At 42.9% G+C, this 20582-nt stretch overlaps 1 protein-coding gene across 2 annotated transcripts; it reads left to right on the top strand.

Moving 5' to 3' along the window:
• Nucleotides 1-13663: 13663 nt before the first annotated feature.
• On the top strand, nt 13664-16439 carry rps21 (ribosomal protein S21). Of its 2 annotated transcripts, none has more exons than XM_035158979.2 (6): nt 13664-13747; nt 14189-14274; nt 15207-15270; nt 15551-15622; nt 15998-16053; nt 16245-16439. In XM_035158979.2, exons 2-6 carry the CDS (start codon nt 14225-14227, stop codon nt 16252-16254), a joined length of 252 nt encoding a protein of 83 aa, XP_035014870.1. In that variant the 5' UTR covers nt 13664-13747; nt 14189-14224; the 3' UTR covers nt 16255-16439. The 2 variants fall into 2 exon arrangements, with proteins under 2 accessions (XP_035014870.1, XP_035014871.1); XM_035158980.2 differs by having other exon boundaries at nt 13706-13810.
• Nucleotides 16440-20582: the final 4143 nt, after the last annotated feature.

Raw genomic sequence — 20582 nt, 5'->3', positions numbered from 1 at the left:
AGTGGAAACTGTGAGAGGGAGAGTGCAGGCAAACAGGAGTCACATTTGTAAATGAATGTAAATAATGCTGTATTTCGGTGTCCCCCGCAGATGACCTAGAGCAGTGATGTCACCGTCTGAATCAAGTTGGATCACCTGGCAGCAGAGAGAGGAAATCCTTCTGCTGTCGCCTGTCCTCCAATGGAAGCGCAGGTCCAGACATGGCTGCAGCCGCCGCCGCCGCCTAGTCGATCCATCTGAAACAACTCTCGCTATTTTTTAACTGTCAAAAATCCCCTGGGGCATGAACACGAATGGTGAAAATGGGATATCTGCCTCTTGACACAGTTTCGACTGTCACTTACGCCCTGTTTCACTGAGAACTGGTGTCGTAACCTCACAAAGAAGCAAAACACTGAAGCAGCGACAGATGCAAGTCGAGCCATCGTCTGCCCGTTCATACAACAACAATATACCAAGGTTAGCTGAGTGTTAACCAGGAAAACACCAACACACAACATGGAATATGTGTTTTATCACAAATGTAACTTCCCATTGGGAAAAAAATGCACTTTTAAATCGCTTGTACAAAGGTTGATTAGTTTTATCTGTATTTGAATTGTTTTGGTCCCAGAAGAAAATAATCTGTTGTCTTTAAACTCTTCTGTCACTTCAGGGACTAATCTCACAACTTTCCGTGGAAAGATCCTCCCGTTGGTTAGTGAGCACTAACTCGTCCTTGACCCTGACATGACTCTTCACAGTTGAATTCATGGGAACAACATCATTAGATTTGTCATCGGCAGCTCAAGCAGTGATTCCTTCATGCAGCCCTGTGTGTGAAGCATGTTTACAGTTTGTTGCTGTAGTTTGGTTTGGTGACGTTATGTCAGTTTCACTCTGGCTGTGAAAAGTTCACGAGCAGCATTCCAATCTGCTCTTTTTGCGCCTGTGAGCTTGTCACATGTCGCTCAGAAGATTCTTGTTGTTGGATACCGAGTCTTTTACACAGTTTTCACGTTAACAACAGTCAAACATGAGCCGGCTCTGTTCTGTGACGTCATTGAGACTTTTCACGTAACTTCTTCGTCTTCGGTGGCTTTTCGTCGTCCAGGTTGTGTTTCTCTCGGTGTTTGTCGTGTACAGATCATCTCCGTGGTTTCACACCTTTTGTAAAAAAAAACGATATTGTCAAATTAACATTGATTTGTTGTAGAACATAGATTCTGAATAGAGTCCAGATGATCCTTCTCCAACATTCACTTCTCAAAAGTCAGTCACATTGTCCCGTCTCTGTTTCCCCTGACAAACAAACGTCTGAGAATGAGATTATTCCTTCAGACGTGAAACTCAGCTTCTTCTGTTTTTGGAAAATTTGACATTTTTGTATTTTGCCGTGAAACTCGTGCAACAACCAAAACAGGAGAGGGTGTGTTGTGGAGGTAAAAGCACCAGGACGGAGAACTCGGGCACTCGGTTCTACTCTCCTCTCTCGCTGGGGTCACAGATTTCTAAGATTTCTTGTAAAAAAAACAAAAAAGTTGCTGAACAGAAAGGAAGGAAGAAAACAGTCGAGTCGACACAATAAACGACCGGTGACAGCATCTGATGCAAATGAGCCTTATTCTGTCAACAGAAGCCGACATTCATCAGAAACCAGTAAGTCCTCCTGTCGAAGGGTTTCTTCTCACCACTTTAATGATGCATGTTTGGCTGCCAGCTGAAATCTGGCTACACATGGAAGCGGCCAAGACGATTGAAGGTCGAGATTTCAATTGACAAATCGGACGATAATAAAATGTCCGCTGTGAAGTCGCCTGTGGCAGGATGTGTGTAACAGCACTGGGACGAGGAAGTTGGTGTTTTAGTTTCAATCCACGCTCCATTATCACCTGAACCAGAGAATGTATGATCACACACACACACACACACACACACACACACACACACACACACACACACACACATGCATAAAACCTCAATCTCCATCTGACAGATACGTATTGATTATTGATGAGCTGTATGTCGTGAGCCAACCTTTTAGCTCATTACTCCCTATACACACCATAGATTTCAAAATAAAAGTCGGGTCACGGATGTAAAGTCGACCTGAAGCACAAAATATAAACGGGCTTTTAATTTGGAAGGTGGCGCAGATTGGGGTTGTAGATGTAAGTTCTGGTTTCCGTGACGACTCGTGTCTGTACAGTTCTGGATATTTGTTCATGTTTGATGCCCTCTGGTGCAGGAGTAACGCAGAGCGTGGGGGGGTCAGGGTGGGGGGGAGTAAACAAGTACTATAGTGATTCTGTATTATAATTTTTTATGTTCTCAAGAGGGTTTGAACATGAAAACACAAGTTGAACCAAGTTTTTATTTTTGCTTTATTTCTTTTTCTGTTTGTTCTGTGACATGAAGGTGAGACCAGGCGCCACCTGTCATCTCTGAGAAGTCTCTCTGTCTCCTCGTCTTGTGAAAGACTTCTCTTGTGCTCGATCAAGTTCATGACGGGAAATAAAAATTCTTACAACTTGACGCCATCTTCATTTTGCCTCCTTTATTCGCACCAGTGTGATCATGTCACCGTTTGAAGAAGACACGAGTGCTTTTCAGACATGAGCTCCGTCTCGTGCCTGGACGTTTTCTCTGTTTCTCATGGGAAGCAGCAGCAGCAGCAGGTTGTCCGGGTCAGACTCGTTCACAACGGGAACATCGGGGGAACATTCGTGAGAATCATTGTTCTGTAGAGTTACAGGTTTACTGTCATTCCGGTGTCGTACATGTGAATGTGGACGACAAGAGAATCGTAGTCAAACTTTGGACGTCTTGGGCCTAGCGTTGATTTTGCTGTTGAAGTTTTTCTTGTCATTGAGCCAAAATCTAAAAAGCTCTCTGAGGTCAAAACAAGGCTGCAGATGCATTTGAGTCAAAAGGTTAAAACGAGTTTTAGAAATACATAACCAATAAGTAAACAACAGATGCACGTCTGCTTTACTTGTATTTCATTGTGTCATATGAGTTTGCATCACAGATATTAAAGTGTTTGTTCATCGTAATCTGACAGAAACTGAAGCTGGCGAAGAGGAGGCTGCAGAGACAAGTTTCAATCTGTTCTCTGGGCCTGTGGCTCCTTCTCTAATATCTTCATCTTCAAAATAAACTCCAGAGAAATTACCTTGAGTGCCTTTCTCACTGGAATGTAGAGATCAATTTAATTCTATTCTATTTGTACAAGGCCAAATCATAATATACATAATCTCAAGACTCTTTACATAAAAGGTCGAGACCTTAAAATTCTAGAGACACCAACAGTTTCCACAATAAACAGCTCCGACGACTGTGAGAGACCAAACGAAGAAAGAACCAGATTGAACGTGGACGACGTCGGACTCGACCGGTCGGTGAGAGGAGACCAACGGAGTTAACTCCTCATCAAACCACTTCTAAATTCACCAGATCCAGATTCTCATTTGGATCAAATCACGCACACTCATAGATGGACGTCCTCTGAATATGTCTGATTTCTTTTCATCGAAATCCGTGAATTGTTTAAAAGATCAACGAAAATGCAGAAAAGACCAAGTTTACTGTAAATCTGTAGTTTTTGTGTCATGATGCTAACAAACAAACAGACAAAACACGAGCTCCTTGACGGAGGTGATGATATGACGACACATTAACAACATTATATGTGTGGTATAAACTACAGTATAACAATCTCATCAAAATAAAAGCAGAACGATGTGGGAAACATGCGTCTGCACTCGAACCGAGCTGACCAGTGGAAGGAGGAAGTGCTCGAGGGCAACAAAAGCTGACCACACACACACGGTATGGAAATGATATTCCACGGTTGTTGCTGAGTTGTAGTGTCGAGGTGCATTCTGTGTAATATTTTATTACATTTTTATTTTAATGCATGCGGACAGGGAATTCCTCCACACCCACATGTATGGAAAGCAGCACAGAGCGCTGCTTGGTGTTTGAGTCACAGGGTGTGAACTCTCACTGCTGATGGTCAGACACAACACAGGCCCACGCCATGATTCAGACCCTGGAATCACCTCAGTCTGATCACATGTGTCCAAGCATGTTACAAACCAGCAGGACCGTGTTTTTACACTGTACACAAGAGAAAATTATAGTTTCTGTGAAACCTTTACTAAAATTTCAAAATCCTCCTCAACACGTAAACATGTGTGTGGTTTCTTTTCTTCTGATAAGTGACAAATATGTGGAATCAAATTTCAGCTCTTGGATTTTCGCTCTTCATGTTCCAACAGGCACACGAGAGTCTTTCCCTTGTAGTTTTTTTTAGCATCAGCGAGTACTTTTATTTGTGCGTAATGACACACGATGACGGTATCACTACAACTCCATCAGATAGTGAAAGCTGGTGTGGGACAGGACATGTCCCTGATTCTTAAGAAGTGGGCCATGCTTTGATGCAACCTCCCAACTCCCAGGTCTGACATCACTTCAACTTTTCTCTTTTTTAGAAAGAAGTGATGTCAGACCTATAATAACAAGGTTGACAGAGCCCTCAAGAAAATAACTTGTATTACATATATTATATATGTATATATTTTTATGTAGTTTGGTTATTGGACTGTATAACAGGAAATTAACTTTACCCTAAACAGCAATCAACATGTTTTTAATATTTAAAAACACATTTTCATGATAGGAGCCGGATTGCATTTTCACATATGAAAAACAATTCCTCAAAAAATATGAAATATCATACTGAAATATTATCAACATATTCCTCTGATGTTGTTGACATGTTGGCACACAACTGTGAAACCTTCCTAACCTTGAGGGTCGGGGGGGAGAAACTAAGGGATTCCTTGCCCACGGATATGTTCACTTTCATCTTGTGGTTAAGTGTGGGTACAGTTTTGCAATCCATTGCACGGATTGCAAAACTGTACCCACAGTTAACGAGAGTTAAATAAAGGAGATGAGTGACACACACACACACACACCCACAGAGCCGGGCGATGATGTAGTCTTGGCACAGACTCAATTGTTTTCCCTGTTTTGCAAATATTCTCTGTCGTCACTGTTGTGATGCAGAATAAAAACACGGGCCGAGAGGGAGACACCAACAGCTCTGCCAGAGAGGGAAACCCCAGCCAGACTCATTCACTCACCGTCTCTGCAGGAAAACAGAACAGGACACTTCTCCAGCTCAGCATGAACCTCACAGCTCCTCTTCTTCTGGTGAGTTCCATCAATGTCTCTGGACCAACACGTCAACGTCTGATTCGCTCTCGTTTTTTACAGCTCAGAAACATTGCAAATCTCAGGCCTATCGAAATTCTCATTCATGCTTTTGTATCGTCCCGTCTTGATTATTGGAACTCACGTTTCACCGGCCTCAGCGAAACTTTCTTGGATCGTTTACAAGTGCTGCTAAACTCCTGACCCGGTCCTCCATCAGGTCTCATGTGCCAGCGGTGCTGATTGCTCTTCACTGGCTGCCCATTAGATTCAGAATCCAATTCAAAGTTCTTGTGATCACCTATAGAGCTCTGCATGGTCGGGCACCTGCCTACATTAGAGATCTGCTGCAGCCCTATGTCCCCAGCAGGTCTCTACTGTCCTCTGGTCGGGGTTGGCTGGTTGTCCCCCGATCCAGACTTAGGACTAAGGGAGATGTGCTTTTGCAGTTGTGGCTTCTAAACTTTGAAACTCTGTCCCTTTGGTGTTAATATCTGTGGACACTGTGTAAACCTTCAAAAAGCAGCTGAAGACTCGTTTGTTTAGACTCAAAATTAGTTCTTATTGTGTTTCTTATGTGTTTCTTATGTGTTTCTTATTGTGTTTCTTATGTGTTTCTTATGTGTTTCTTATGTGTTTCTTATTGTGTTTCTTATTGTGTTTCTTATGTGTTTCTTATTGTGTTTCTTATGTGTTTCTTATTGTGTTTCTTATTGTGTTTCTTATTGTGTTTCTTATGTGTTTCTTATGTGTTTCTTATTGTGTTTCTTATGTGTTTCTTATGTGTTTCTTATTGTGTTTCTTATTGTGTTTCTTATTGTGTTTCTTATGTGTTTCTTATGTGTTTCTTATTGTGTTTCTTATTGTGTTTCTTATTGTGTTTCTTATGTGTTTCTTATGTGTTTCTTATTGTGTTTCTTATGTGTTTCTTATGTGTTTCTTATTGTGTTTCTTATTGTGTTTCTTATGTGTTTCTTATTGTGTTTCTTATTGTGTTTCTTATTGTGTTTCTTATTGTGTTTCTTATGTGTTTCTTATGTGTTTCTTATGTGTTTCTTATTGTGTTTCTTATTGTGTTTCTTATTGTGTTTCTTATTGTGTTTCTTATGTGTTTCTTATGTGTATGCATGTTTATGCTTATTTTACCCTGTAAAGCACTTTGTGACGTCTCTGCTCTCTGTCAATGATCTGGGAACAAAACCACGGTGCAAACTTTTCAGATTTGAAGATTCGTCTTCTCACACCTGCTTTTAAGATTGAATAGCCTCAAGAGATTTAGCTTATTAATCAATTTTGCAGTCAAAATTATTCTTTAATTTTTCCCTGGCTCTTAAATATTTCCTCTGCATTTGTGTTTCCAGCTCTTGGTGGCTCTGATGGGAATGATGTGCCGCAGCATCCCCTGTCGGAAGGACTGTGCCCCTGCCAACTACACGCACCAGTATTTCAAACATGTGTCGGAGCTGCAGGACAACCCCATGGCCCCCTGGGAACTGAAGTGAGTAGACGGCCACTCCTCACTGTGTACAGAACAAACAGCAACACAGACGTTCATGCTTTTAAAGGATGTTTATAATTAGCTTTATTAAAAAGCATCTTTCAAAAGTCAGAAATGAAAAATTAAAGACAAACAATGGAAAACAATTCGTAGGTCACACAGCAACAAAGCAGAGATACAGAAATAAAACATGTTCAGAATGAGAAAAGAGTAAAAACCAGATAGAATAGAACATTATGAAATGATTAAAATAGACAATAAGATCAGAGGAGGAGGAGTTTGCCTGATCTCCTCAGGAAGATTGTTCCACAGAGAGGGGGCGCTCTCACAGGAAAGGCCCGGTCATCTCTGGTCCTCAGGACTGATCTGACATGTTCTGAGGTGCAAGCCGAGAACAAACGGGCCTTTAAAGTCAACAACAACATTTTAAAATCAATTCTAAAGTTAGAAACCTCATCAACACGTCCACTCGCTCACTGGGAAGCTTCCAGACATTGTCCTGCTGTTTTCTCACATGGACGCACGAGGACATTTTACAGATGTTTTACTAGGAGGCTGCAGGAGAAGATCCAGAAAATATCCAGAGACACAGATTCAGACATTTGTTCACACATACAGAACCTGCAGAACATGTGAGGAACACGTCAGGAACATTTCAGGAACATTTCAGGATTTCAGTGCACGTGAGCTGAAAGCCACAACTTTGATTGAAATGTCAAATAATTTCTCACTCTTCCCCTGCATTGGTAATTAATGTGTTCCTCTCTTTTCTTGCAGAGTTGACTCAAAGATTCATCGAAACCCGGAACGCATTCAGTATGCTGAGTGCAAGCCCTGCAAAGACATTGGCATGATTGCCAAACCCATCTACCTCCAGATTTCGGTCTACGAGACGGTCTGGGAGGGGGAAAATAGTCGGTTGTGCCGGTGTCCGTTCGAGTTGGCGGTCGGATGCACATGTGTCAATAAGTGAGGAGCACAGGACATCAGGACGACAGTCTCTGGTGTGGGACATGTAGTTTTATCTGTAGTATCAAGGTACATAGTTAGTTAAAAAGTCTTTTGACTGTAAAAATCAATAATGTTAATTTATGATGTGCATTTGTTATTTTTGGTGACAGTTCAAATGTAATAACTTCACCCTTGACGACAGGTTCAATATTCGTTCATGTCTGTGACATGAATCAACTGTGACATGTTTTTTTAACGTGAGGAACTTGTGTTTATAATAGTGTCACACGTTTCAGGGCGACATATATATATATATATGTATATATATATATACATATATATATGTGTCGTATATATATATATATATATACGACACATATTTTGTGGGAAAATAAATATAAGAGTGTGAATATTTCACATTCTTTACATGTATGATGTAATCTGCACAGTTTAACACAATATTTGTGTTCAATACAAATGACTTATTTTGTGTTATGTGCTTCTAAAAGAAGCAAGTTTTCTGTCGTCTGCTTCGTTAGATTTGTAAGTGAAATCATTCTGATTTAACTTATTCCTCTTTTTTAATTTAACATTAGTTATGTGTAAGAACGTTAAAATCACCTAGAACCAAACTAACCAGTTCTCTAAAGAGGAAATTATTAGTTTATTAATCAGTTGACTGACATGCAATTAAAAATGGTGATAACTGTCTAAGTAATAAATCTTTTTGCTAAAGGCAAAAACTTCGCTGGAACAAGTTTCTCAGACGTGAACTTTTTTATGGTCGTCAATGTTTTTAAAGTCAGTTGAATTTGTTAATTTGTTAAAACATTTTCACTGCGTTCTTAAATTGTATTGACAAAACAATCCATTGATTATTGAAAATAAAAAGTGACATATTGATTGAGTGCTTTTGTGGTTTAATTATTTGTCGCACACACACACACAAATGTTTGTACTTCTACCTTAGTGAGGGGTCGGAAGCCTTTACTATCAAAAGAGACATTTTGGCCCCTCCTCCCCAAATTAAATTTGTCTGGAGCCGCAAAACATATTTGATAATACAGATTATAAAGTTGTATATATAGTTATACTTTATATATAAAAACTATAGTTTGTTGCATTTATGAAATGATAGAACGACAATAAAGAAAACTGTTTTGCAAAACATTTTATTGCTATTTTTACCTGTTACAACAAAGGAAATCACCAAACTCTTATGAAGAGGAGAACAAAGTACATGTGTAGGCCTACTTTGAAATAAATTAAATAAATTAATTAAACACAGAACTATGCTTTTTGGCTCATCTCCAGCTGTGTGCTTGTTCTGGAAATGTCTTTCAACATTACATTTGTAGTTGTTTGCTAATTCCTCGCCACATATCAAGCATCCAGGTAGGCCAGCATCGTTGGGCAGTGAAAGCAAATGAATCTGTCCACGCAGAATTAAACTCTATTTCCCTCCCAGACTTTTCTTGTTTGGATTTATCCATGGTAAGCTTCGTGAGGCTGGAGGTCCGAAACTCCAGATCAGCCCCCTGCAGTGAAAAGGGAATGTGGCAATGTTGGAGCAGCCAACATGTCGACAAACATTAACAGTGATGATGTGCAATTCTGTCTCCGCGGTGTCCCCGGGGCTAGAGGACGATACTGCTGGGTAACGTAGGTATCACGTCATGATGAATCCGCCCCCTCGCCTCTGCCCGGAACCGCCCCTGATGTGACGCATATTTTAGTTGACGAAATATTAAAACAAAAAGTGAGAGCATGTCTGACTGGAGGCGGACACAGAAACTGAAGCTCGGTACAAACCAGCAGCAGCTGATCTCAGAGCAGCTGAGACCAGAGGAAGTCCCTGGTTCCACTGGTTCCACTGAGAGGAAGCTGCTTCACGTGCACGAGCTCTGCGTGTGCTCCTGGTGCTCCTTCATGACGGCCTGATGCGAGGATGCTTCAGAACAGGAACACACACATATACCAACGTTTGATTTAAACTTCAGACTGAAATCCATTCACTGAAAATAGTCTCACAATGCACGTATTCCTTCTTGTTATTACACTGTATATATTAGTTTTTATTCCAGTCATATTTTTCTATAATTTTGAAATTTCCTTATAATTAAGATTAGATAAGATAAATAATCCTTTATTAATCCCACAGTGGGGAAATTTGCAATATTACACTAACAAAGAGTCAAACTAAAAAAATCCTCCTGCCGAGACATTTTGAATGTGTGTCCCGTGCTGGAGAGAGACATTTGTAAAAGCTGTTTATAACAGGATCCAGGTTGTTGAGAGAGAGACTGATCCAAACTGAACTTGTCACCTGAATCCCAGGGCCCAGCTTCTTCTCTCTTCTCCCACCTGACCCTCGTATGATGGATGCAGTGTAAACACAGTTCACTTGTATGTTCCAGTCTGATGACGTCTCCCTCGACACGACTGAGCCGGTTGTTGTTGACGTTAGGACGGACACACTCTCTCTCTGACAGAGAATTCAGTGTTAAGGTCAAAACGTCACAGGAGCCATATAACTGGACGTCTACCTCAGCAACTGGACGTCACCGACCTGCAGCTGAATTTCTCCTCCATGTATATTGTTAGTGGGACTTAACTGAAACCCACTAAAGGAGTAAAAGAATCCTAATGCTGGTGTTTCAAAAGGATTCAATGATTCCCAGGATATCGTTATCAAAACATCATTATCGATTCATTTAATCATAAACTATTAACTTGTTAAAAACTATAAAGAGAAAACACAACCAAATAAACAGAATTTGAATCAAGAAAATATACTTTTTTTTAAACTTGAATTCAAAACATAAATGTGCATAGTTTTACATCTTCCAACATCAACACTGATACTTACATATCTGTACAAGGCTCATAAGAGACAGCTGAGGAACAGGTCCAACAACAAGCTGCTCCATCTTCTCTGGAGGAGCACAGGAGCTGGAGAAGAAGCACCAGTGGACATCGGGTCAGGTCACACATTTAAATTGTCTTAAAGTCCTGCATAAATCAAAGACGACTAAAAACTTAAAAAGAACATTAAATCCTGCAGCGAATTGAACTTGTCTTATAAACTCCTGTGTTCCAGTGTTTAGGTGAAATCATTAAGAGACAACTTTGAATTTCAAACTGTGTATATCTTTTATCCTCTAGTGTTCAGACACATTCATTTCTGCACTTTCATTTACAATCATCCTGATGAATTACGCTGTGGTGTTGAAGTAATAAAGCATTAACTGATCAACAATATATGAATCCTCATGATATTTCATGTAAACAGGATCAAAAGGCTAAAAGTGACTGAGAGCAGCTCTGTCCACAGAGTCCCTGCTTGCTGTGGACACACTCGTCCTCTCCGGCTGCTGTTGCTTCACCATTCATTCATTTCACGTTCATCCAGTTTGGTCTCCACAGCAAGAGGCCGAGAGCGGCTGTGAAACCAAGTGAAACAGACCAGTTAGCACACGTCTGTTATCAGTGTTGGAGGAAGAGCCCTGTACGTGGGTCAGTTCACAGGAAGCTGTCAGGTGTGGTGATGTCACTACCAGGGGCATCCCCCGCCACACGTCTGGCAGTGATTCCTCTGGGAGTGAGTCCTCTGGGAGTGAGTCCTCTGGGAGTGAGTCCTCTGGGAGGGATTCCTCTGGGAGGGAGTCCTCTGGGAGTGGGTCCTCTGGCTATGATTCCTCTGGGAGTGATTCCTCTGGGAGGCAGTCCTCTGGGAGTGAGTCCTCTGGGAGGCAGTCCTCTGGGAGGAGACCTCTGGGAGGCAGTCCTCTGGGAGTGAGTCCTCTGGGAGTGATTCCTCTGGGAGGGAGTCCTCTGGGAGGGAGTCCTCTGGGAGGCAGTCCTCTGGGAGGCAGTCCTCTGGGAGTGAGTCCTCTGGGAGGGATTTCTCTGGGAGGGATTCCTCTGGGAGTGGGTCCTCTGGGAGGGAGTCCTCTGGGAGGCAGTCCTCTGGGAGGAGACCTCTGGGAGGCAGTCCTCTGGGAGTGAGTCCTCTGGGAGTGATTCCTCTGGGAGGGAGTCCTCTGGGAGGGAGTCCTCTGGGAGGCAGTCCTCTGGGAGTGAGTCCTCTGGGAGTGATTCCTCTGGGAGGGAGTCCTCTGGGAGTGAGTCCTCTGGGAGTGAGTCCTCTGGGAGGCAGTCCTCTGGGAGGGAGTCCTCTGGGAGGCAGTCCTCTGGGAGTGAGTCCTCTGGGAGTGATTCCTCTGGGAGGGAGTCCTCTGGGAGGGAGTCCTCTGGGAGGCAGTCCTCTGGGAGTGAGTCCTCTGGGAGGGATTTCTGGGAGGGATTCCTCTGGGAGTGGGTCCTCTGGGAGGGAGTCCTCTGGGAGGCAGTCCTCTGGGAGGGATTCCTCTGGCTGTGATCCCTCTGGGAGGGATCCCTCTGGGAGTGATCCCTCTGGGAGGGATTCCTATGGGAGTGATCCCTGGGAGTGATCCTCTCGGGAGGGAGTCCTCTGGCTGTGATCCCTCTGGGAGGATCCCTCTGGGAGTGATTCCTCTGGGAGGGATTCCTATGGGAGTGATCCCTCTGGGAGTGATCCCTCTGGGAGGGAGTCCTCTGGGTGTGATCCCTCTGGGAGGGATTCCTATGGGAGTGATCCCTCTGGGAGTGATCCCTCTGGGAGGGAGTCCTCTGGCTGTGATCCCTCTGGGAGGGATTCCTATGGGAGTGATCCCTCTGGGAGTGATCCCTCTGGGAGGGAGTCCTCTGGCTGTGATCCCTCTGGGAGGGATTCCTATGGGAGTGATCCCTCTGGGAGTGATCCCTCTGGGAGTGATTCCTCTGGCTGTGATTCCTCTGGCTGTGATCCTCTGGGAGTGATCCCTCTGGGAGTGATTCCTCTGGCTGTGATTCCTCTGGGAGTGATTCCTCTGGGAGTGATCCTCTGGGAGTGATTCCTCTGGGAGTGATCCTCTGGCTGTGATTCCTCTGGCTGTGATCCTCTGGGAGTGATTCCTCTGGCTGTGATTCTCTGGGAGGGATCCCTCTGGGAGTGATCCTCTGGGAGTGATTCCTCTGGCTGTGATTCCTCTGGGGGATCCCTCTGGGAGTGATCCCTCTGGGAGTGATTCCTCTGGCTGTGATTCCTCTGGGAGTGATCCTCTGGGAGGGAGTCCTCTGGGAGTGATTCCTCTGGCTGTGATCCCTCTGGGAGTGAGTCCTCTGGGAGTGATTCCTCTTGGAGGGAGTCCTCTGGCTGTGATCCCTCTGGGAGTGATTCCTCTGGCTGTGATCCCTCTGGCTGTGATCCCTCTGGGAGTGATTCCTCTGGGAGGGATTCCTCTGGGAGGGAGTCCTCTGGCTGTGATTTCTCTGGGAGGGATCCCTCTGGGAGGGAGTCCTCTGGGAGTGATTCCTCTGGCTGTGATCCCCCTGGGAGTGATTCCTCTGGGAGTGAGTCCTCTGGCTGTGATCCCTCTAGAAGGGATTCCTCTGGGAGTGAGTCCTCTGGGAGTGATTGAAAGATAAAATGCTTCTCATTGATTTGCAGAGTTTGATCTCACACAGCAGTCATTAAACGTCCTGAGCAGATCCAGTGTGTTTGGATTTATTCAAAATGAAGTCAGTTTTCTCTGTGAAGTGAACGAGTCAGATGAAAGCTCAGAGACACTGAGGACGATGGACAGTGGATTTTTTACAACAAACTTTATTTTCGACTGTCAACATACAGTGTTAAAACAGAAGGATAGGATTGTCACAATCTGCCACATATAAATTATACATTAAGAAAATCAAATGGAAGAAAGACTAGATCATGAATAAATAAATGAACAAGAAAGGAGAAATACAAAAATAAAAAAGGGTAAACCCTAACCATTGCCCCTTACCCGCACCTTTAAATATGTTGTTTACATGTGCTCTGTATTTAATATAAAGAACACAAACATATGTAATAATAAATACAATATATATATAAAAGTAATAATATATATATATATATATATATATATATATATTTACATTTAAAGTCATCATCCAGCAGGTGGCGACATATTCAGGGCATGGAGACACAGATATGTTCACTTCCGGGTCAACTCCTCTCTCTTTCCTGTCAGCCATTAGTCGGACTCGGTGAGTTTCCCCTCGAGCTCTGGTCTTGAAACCTGTGATTTGCTGGTTTCTCTCGGTTTCCCAGTGAGTATCTGGGCTGCACGTGACGCTGCGGCTGTGGGGGGTGCGTGTCCTCGGGGTTTACCGCTGAAAATCTGTGTAAATATCAGCAGTTTGTCGTGTGTGTGTGTGAGCGGCCACGATGCGAGCCCCTCATGCTAACCGATGCTAACCTGCTAACAGTCGCGTGTAGCTCGTCGTTTGCGTTGCGTCGGTTTTCGCTTCATTTTAACCAGAAAACGCGGCCGTGGACGTTTCATCGCGTGTTAGCTCGTGTGTTAGCATGGTGCCGTTAGCGCGTGTGTTAGCATGGTGCCGTTAGCTCGTGTGTTAGCATGGTGCCGTTAGCTAGCTAGCCTCAGAGACGTGGTCCTGACCGAGGTTTGATTCCCTGTGTTGCAGCTTTCTTTGGTGACCAGCGGTACAACCTGTCTCATCATGCAGAACGACGCTGGAGAATTCGTGGACTTGTACGTCCCCCGCAAATGGTGAGTGTCCCGGTCCAGGGTCCGAGCGGGTTGACCACAGTGTGAGGTTCACAGGTAGATTCATGTGGGGTGAGGGGGGGGGCCATTACTGCACATGTGGATCCTCAGCACATTTCAAGACTTGTGTTAAAACATAGAAAACATAGAAATCCGAGTGAGGAAGACGGTGATAAACACAAGTGATGAATACAACACGTTTCTGGAAGAGAATAAAGATCTGATCTGAAGGAGCCGGAGGTTTGGACCAATACAGTGAATCTGTACGTTGAGAAACTCCGCTGTGTTCAGGGACCTGGTCCCTTAGTGCTTCAAAGGCCTTTCACTAATTAAAGTTACTTCAAACACACTTTAAAGTCTCTTATATTCTCAATCAATTAGAAAATGGCTGCTTCGCTCTTCAGGGAAATGTTATCTTTCAATATTTCTCTTCTTTAATTTCCTCCCTTTCTTACACAATCATTCAAACTGTTCATGTGTCTTTATACGTGTCCATATTTCTACCTGTTATGGTTTCTACTGAAATGGTTAAATTGTGCCGTATGTTAAGTTTCTAAATGTGTGGATTTCTTTCTTGAGTGAATTCATCAGTTAATTGAAACTCCAGGTTTCCTGATCTTTAAGTGAACGGGTGAAACCTTCAGGTGGTGATCTGGTTGGTCGGTGAAAGAGAAATTAGAAAATTGCCGTAATGAGCGTTTCACAAGCGTATCAACTTTTTTTTGTATGACCTTTTTTACTGAATTAACAATTCAGTAAACGTTAAGATTTGGTTTGAACAACTTTTGATTCTTCTAGTTGTATTTGTTCGTATTTGTAATAAAGTTTATGTTCAAACTGTAGCTTATCAAATCTCAATGACATTTGTTTGTCGTGAAGGTTTGATAATGATGAACTTTGACAGTATTTATAGATTTCATACACTTGTATTGCAGCTCTGCTAGCAACAGAATAATCGGAGCCAAGGACCATGCCTCCATCCAGATGAACGTTGCTGAGGTAAAATAACAAAATTCATGTTTTCAGACACTGGATTTGTTTGAGTCCTTGTGTCTCAGTCATATTAAATGTTTCAGTCCATTTGTCAATGTTAGTTTTTGTTTTTTCAGGAGAAAATTACAGACTCACACTTATTGTGTGACGCTGTAACACAAACTGTTTGTATCCGCGATGGTTTAAAGTTTGTGGGTCGTTAACTACGAAAACTTGTAACTGTTTCTGTTCTGTTTCTCCTGTTTTGTCGTCGTGGTTCTGACCCAGTGTGCTCTGTGTTCTGCAGGTTGACAAGGTGACTGGTCGTTTCAACGGTCAGTTCAAGACCTACGCCATCTGTGGCGCCATCCGCAGAATGGTAAGTCAGCGTTGAATGTCTGCGTCCCCGTTCACACCTGGTATTTACACACGTCTCATAGTGCCGAGTGTCATAGTGCCGAGTGTGCACCAACTTAAACAGGACAGGTGGTGGATTCTGAGACCCTGTCATTTTATTAGGATAATTTTTAATATATAATTTAAGTCTTTTCAGCTTCAATTGATTTTAAATTGCAGGATTCATTTTGTAGATGTGTAGGGAAGCTGTTTATCGGTGACACTGATTCAGGTTCGGTCTTTTTGTCCCGTTTCTAGTCATTTGTTGTTTGGATGTAAAAACGTGTAACAGGTGCTGAAGCTCCAATCTAGATATTAAGATTGTACTGGAGTTAACATGGACGCTTTCCTCCTGCAGGGGGAGTCTGATGACTCCATCCTGAGGCTGGCAAAGGAGGACACCATTGTCGCAAAGTAAGAACCTGTTAAGATTCACACCTACAGCTATTTACCTGGAGGGGATTGTGTGGGTGTATATCAATATATATTAAGGATTGTGCTTAATGTTCCTCCAGTGTCAAAGTTGGTATTTTTACTTCCTGTGAATCTTCAAACCTTCGTTCTTTGATGTGGCTTCTAAAACCTTTTTTCTCGTCCCTTTTCAGGAACTTCTGAGTGCGACACTGGAACTGTCAGAACTTTGATAAATAAAATGGTGGAAAAAAAATGTTGTTGTTGCCATTGTCGTTTCTAAAGCGCTCACGTGTAACGGGTCGGTAAAAGTTGAAGTTTACTACTGAGGTTTGAGGTAGTATTTCTGTTCTGTGGAGCCTCGGTGGAATAAAAAGGTAAAAACAAAAGTTAAGCAGCCATTCGATAAACAGGTGTTTCTGAACGTGTTTATTAAGGTACCAGAAAGAACTTTATTAATGTGACTTGACAGGTGGGATTATTAATCCTTTCACTGTGAAAAACGACCTTAGATGTTATAGAAAATGTTTCCATTCACTACCGTGGTAAACGACGCAGGGCGGTTCTGTCAGTTTACCCAAATCACGGCTCAACAACCCAACCTGTCGCAGAAGAGGCTCCAGTTGACTTTCTCACAAACATCTCCTGGGAAAAGCCCCTTGAGCTGGATCATCTCATCTTCATCACAGGAAACATGAGCTGGATCATCTCATCTTCATCACAGGAAACGGATGAGGTGGATCATCTCATCTTCATCACAGGAAACAGATGAGGTGGATCATCTCATCTGCATCACAGGAAACAGATGAGGTGGATCATCTCATCTTCATCACAGGAAACAGATGAGGTGGATCATCTCATCTATCACAGGAAACATGAGCTGGATCATCTCATCTTCATCACAGGAACAGATGAGGTGGATCATCTCATCTTCATCACGAAACAGTCCACTTCATCGAAACGGATGAGGTGGATCATGTCATCTTCATCACAGGAAACGGATGAGCTGGATCATGTCATCTTCATCACAGGAAACGGATGAGCTGGATCATGTCATCTTCATCACAGGAAACGGATGAGGTGGATCATGTCATCTTCATCACAGGAAACGGATGAGCTGGATCATCTCATCTTCATCCAGAAACAGCATGTCTCACAGAAACAGATGAGCTGGATCATCTCATCTTCACAGGAAACAGATGAGGTGGATCATCTCATCTTCATCACAGGAAACAGATGAGGTGGATCATCTCATCTTCATCACAGGAAACAGAACAAGGAACAGGAGACGAGTCACAATGTTGGTCCAGACGCCTTCTATCAGTAATTAAGGCAATAAAAGATCAATTTTTTTTGTTATTTTTGAAATAACTGGTGAAAATAAATCTCATGAACTTGTTCTCATGAGGAACTGAAACATGAAAACTTCATCTTCAGTAACAAGAGTCTGATCAGAGCTTCTCAGTGACTCATGAAAATGTAATGAACATAAAATTTAACGAGGAAAGTTAAAGTTGTTGCAACAAAAGAAATGAAATGTCTTCCATCTCCCGAGTGTCCAACAATTAATCTGCAGACTTTTAATTTGGTAGAAGTTGTGAATCGTGTCTCACATTAAATGTAAGACAGTATCTGGAGCGATAAACATCAAAGGTCTCTTTTAAATTTTATTTTCTACTCTGAAGAGATCAATGGACGTGACAAGTTAAAACCAGAGAGATGGATTTGGAACTGAAGACGTTTTTATTTTTATTGAGCTGAGAATCAAGTCTGGAATAAAAAACCTGGAAGAGTTTTAATCTTAATCTTCTCAGAGAAGTTGGAGGAACAGTCGAAGATCATCATGAACTTCAACATCAAAATGTGAGAACTGGAAAATGTTATGAGAAACAAATTCATGATTCTGTGGTATTTCCTGGTTTCTTTGTTTATATCAGGTTCAATTTATTAAATGCAGTAATTAAAAAGTTGAGCGAGTTAAAGGATTGTGATAAAAGTCAGGACAGTAAATAAAACCTGCTCAGTGAATATTGATCTGTGTGTAAATCCTCTGCATCGTTTAGATCAGAGTTGATGTTTGTGAAATATGTTAAAGCCAAATTTAATCAGGAGCCCATCCTCGCTGTATCTTATTCTAACCAGCAGAGGGCAGTGTTGTACAGGAAACGAGGTTTTCATCTTTCCAATGTAATATATGAATATTATATAAATATCGAAACATAATTTTTCTATTCAAGGATCAAATACAGACAAACCGGGACCAAAGTGTCATTGCCATTGATTTGTATTGATTTAGTTTCTTCTAACTATATGAAAACTTTTTTGAATATGATGCTTTTATTCATTATGTTCAATTAATTTTCAATTTATTTAAAATTTTCCTTGTTGCCTTTTTCCCAGCTTCACTTCCACTATAGGTCAAATGAACCAGATGGAACCTTCCACTGACTTGAACTATGAAACAGATTCCTCCAATGAAAAGAGTCAGAATGAAACCCATCCACTCAAGTGTTGTGATTGACAGGTAGTCCAGCTCTGGGCCAGGCTCCGCCCCCCCGGCTCCTCTAAGTATGGGCTGTGTCCAACATCCGTCTCATGTCGTCCACTTCACAGTGAATTCACTTTGTAGCGCTGCCTGAACGTTTACTGGACTTTTTAATCCACTATATGAAGAAAACTGTTTCAGGTGAAATGTGAGAGATTAATGTAAAATAATGTGACTTCATCTGATTCTGTTTGATTGGCGCCTCGACTGTTACATAACACTGATGTCAGCCTCTTTGAAAGTGGCGTTTTATTAAAGATCTCGCAGCAGAGGTGTGTTCCAGTCCCGTTCGGATCCCTGCACCATCTGGCTTTCAAAGAACCAGCGAGGTCAGAGTGGGAATAACAGGGCTCCACTGCTCATTTAGCCTAAACACAGTGTGGAGGTGATGGGCCGCTGGTGTGAGAGCGCTCCCAGGGCGTCTTTAACCTTCCACAACCTGAACGATAGCTGTCATCAGCTGCTGCTTTACTGCGTCGTTCCCAGACCTTCTCCCTTCAGGTGAAGAGCAGATGAGACGTATGTCATCGTCAGCGTCTTCATCACCTCACTTCTTTCCCACAAGGCCGGGGTGGACTGAGGAATGTCTGAAACACGCTCCGAGAGAAACTGCTGCAGAGCTGTTGAATTCAGTCACTGAAACGTGACCTGGGATTCTGCACTGATTGGTAACTTCAGTCCCCCCCCCCCTCAGTAATGACAGACTCCAGTGAACGTGCTCTCAGGTTAAGCCCTTTAGTTGCATCACTTCCCAGTAATGAAGAAATTACTGGCCAGTAGACACCGTGAGAAAATCTCATGTGTACAAACTTGAATGAAAACACACTCAGGGTCAGGAAAGAGAAGCCAGTCTGTCTTCTGTGTACTGACCAGCAGGGGGCGACTCCACTCGTAGTGTCTATAGAAAGTGATTCTACTTCTCACTTTATAACGTCAGGAAACATTCAGGAGTTTCTGTCTCAGTCTCTAGTTTCAAGTCTTCTTCAAACAGCTGATGTTCATTTAGTGAGTTATGATCATTTAGAGTCAAACAGACCATAAAGCCAGCTCTCAGTCAGGCTCCGCCCCCCTCTCCTCCAAATATGGATACTTCTGGTTTCAACAAACCAAGATGGCGCTGAACAACATGTCAGAACAGCAGGTCACAAACCAACAGGTGGCGTCACGGGGCTGAGCGGGTTGTTTGTGTCAGCATGTTAACATGTGAGCATTCGGCCTGAACATGAGTTTAACTACAGACGAACTGTTTAGACCAACAACTCGTGGAATCACGTGAAAACCTTTGTTTCCAGAGACGTGTTATGCAGAGGAGGAAATCCTCTGCTGTCGGTCGTCACCACTCGTCTGATGTGTAGTGCTCCTCAGCCCGTGGCAGCGAGCGCACGGCGAGTCTCAGCTCGTCAAACAATGATCTTTACATAAAGGGATGGAAGCCCCTCTTACCCGCGCTCGCCCCCAGCCCTGAACTCCCTCACCTGGCCCTCTGCATACCTTTAACACACACACACAGACACACAAAGACACACACAGACACACACACACAGACAAAGAACACTGTGTGTCAGCCATGGAATGAGGGACGTAGAATCATTATCGTGTTGTGTTATGTCCTTACACACAGATGTGGTCATATTTAACACTATACGTGTGTGTCAGTGGGTTCTTGTGTTTGTCAGTTAAGCTGCTTTGTTTCTAAAAGCGTCTTTGTCACTTCTGCTTTTCTACCTTTTAAAGCCACACACTGTGACCGAGCTACAGCGCCCTCTACAGCCACAATTCAGAGTGTTGCTCTAAAAGTCCTACAAACCCCCGACTGCATTTAGAGGAACAGGTGAACTTCACTCATTTATCTACTTCATTGATCTTCACTTGTCTCCTGCTCTTGTTTGTCCTCTCTCACTCTTCCCCTTCTCTATCTTTCCATCTCGTCCCTTTGTCCGTCCCGGGAAACCGCCGGGCTCGTCTCTTTGTCCTGTTTCAGACGCCA

The sequence above is a fragment of the Hippoglossus stenolepis genome, chromosome 6, assembly GCF_022539355.2.
Source record: "Hippoglossus stenolepis isolate QCI-W04-F060 chromosome 6, HSTE1.2, whole genome shotgun sequence".
In the NCBI taxonomy this organism is placed as follows: Eukaryota; Metazoa; Chordata; class Actinopteri; order Pleuronectiformes; family Pleuronectidae; genus Hippoglossus; species Hippoglossus stenolepis.
This window is presented reverse-complemented; position numbering and strand designations above follow the sequence as displayed.

Bases quoted from the DNA above. Each gene is read 5' to 3' on its own strand.
- rps21 (XM_035158979.2), top strand. From the start codon at position 14,225: ATGCAGAACGACGCTGGAGAATTCGTGGACTTGTACGTCCCCCGCAAA. The intron at 15,271-15,550 runs GTAAAATAACAA...TGTGTTCTGCAG, and splicing joins TCCAGATGAACGTTGCTGAG to GTTGACAAGGTGACTGGTCG. The intron at 15,623-15,997 runs GTAAGTCAGCGT...TTCCTCCTGCAG, and splicing joins GTGGCGCCATCCGCAGAATG to GGGGAGTCTGATGACTCCAT.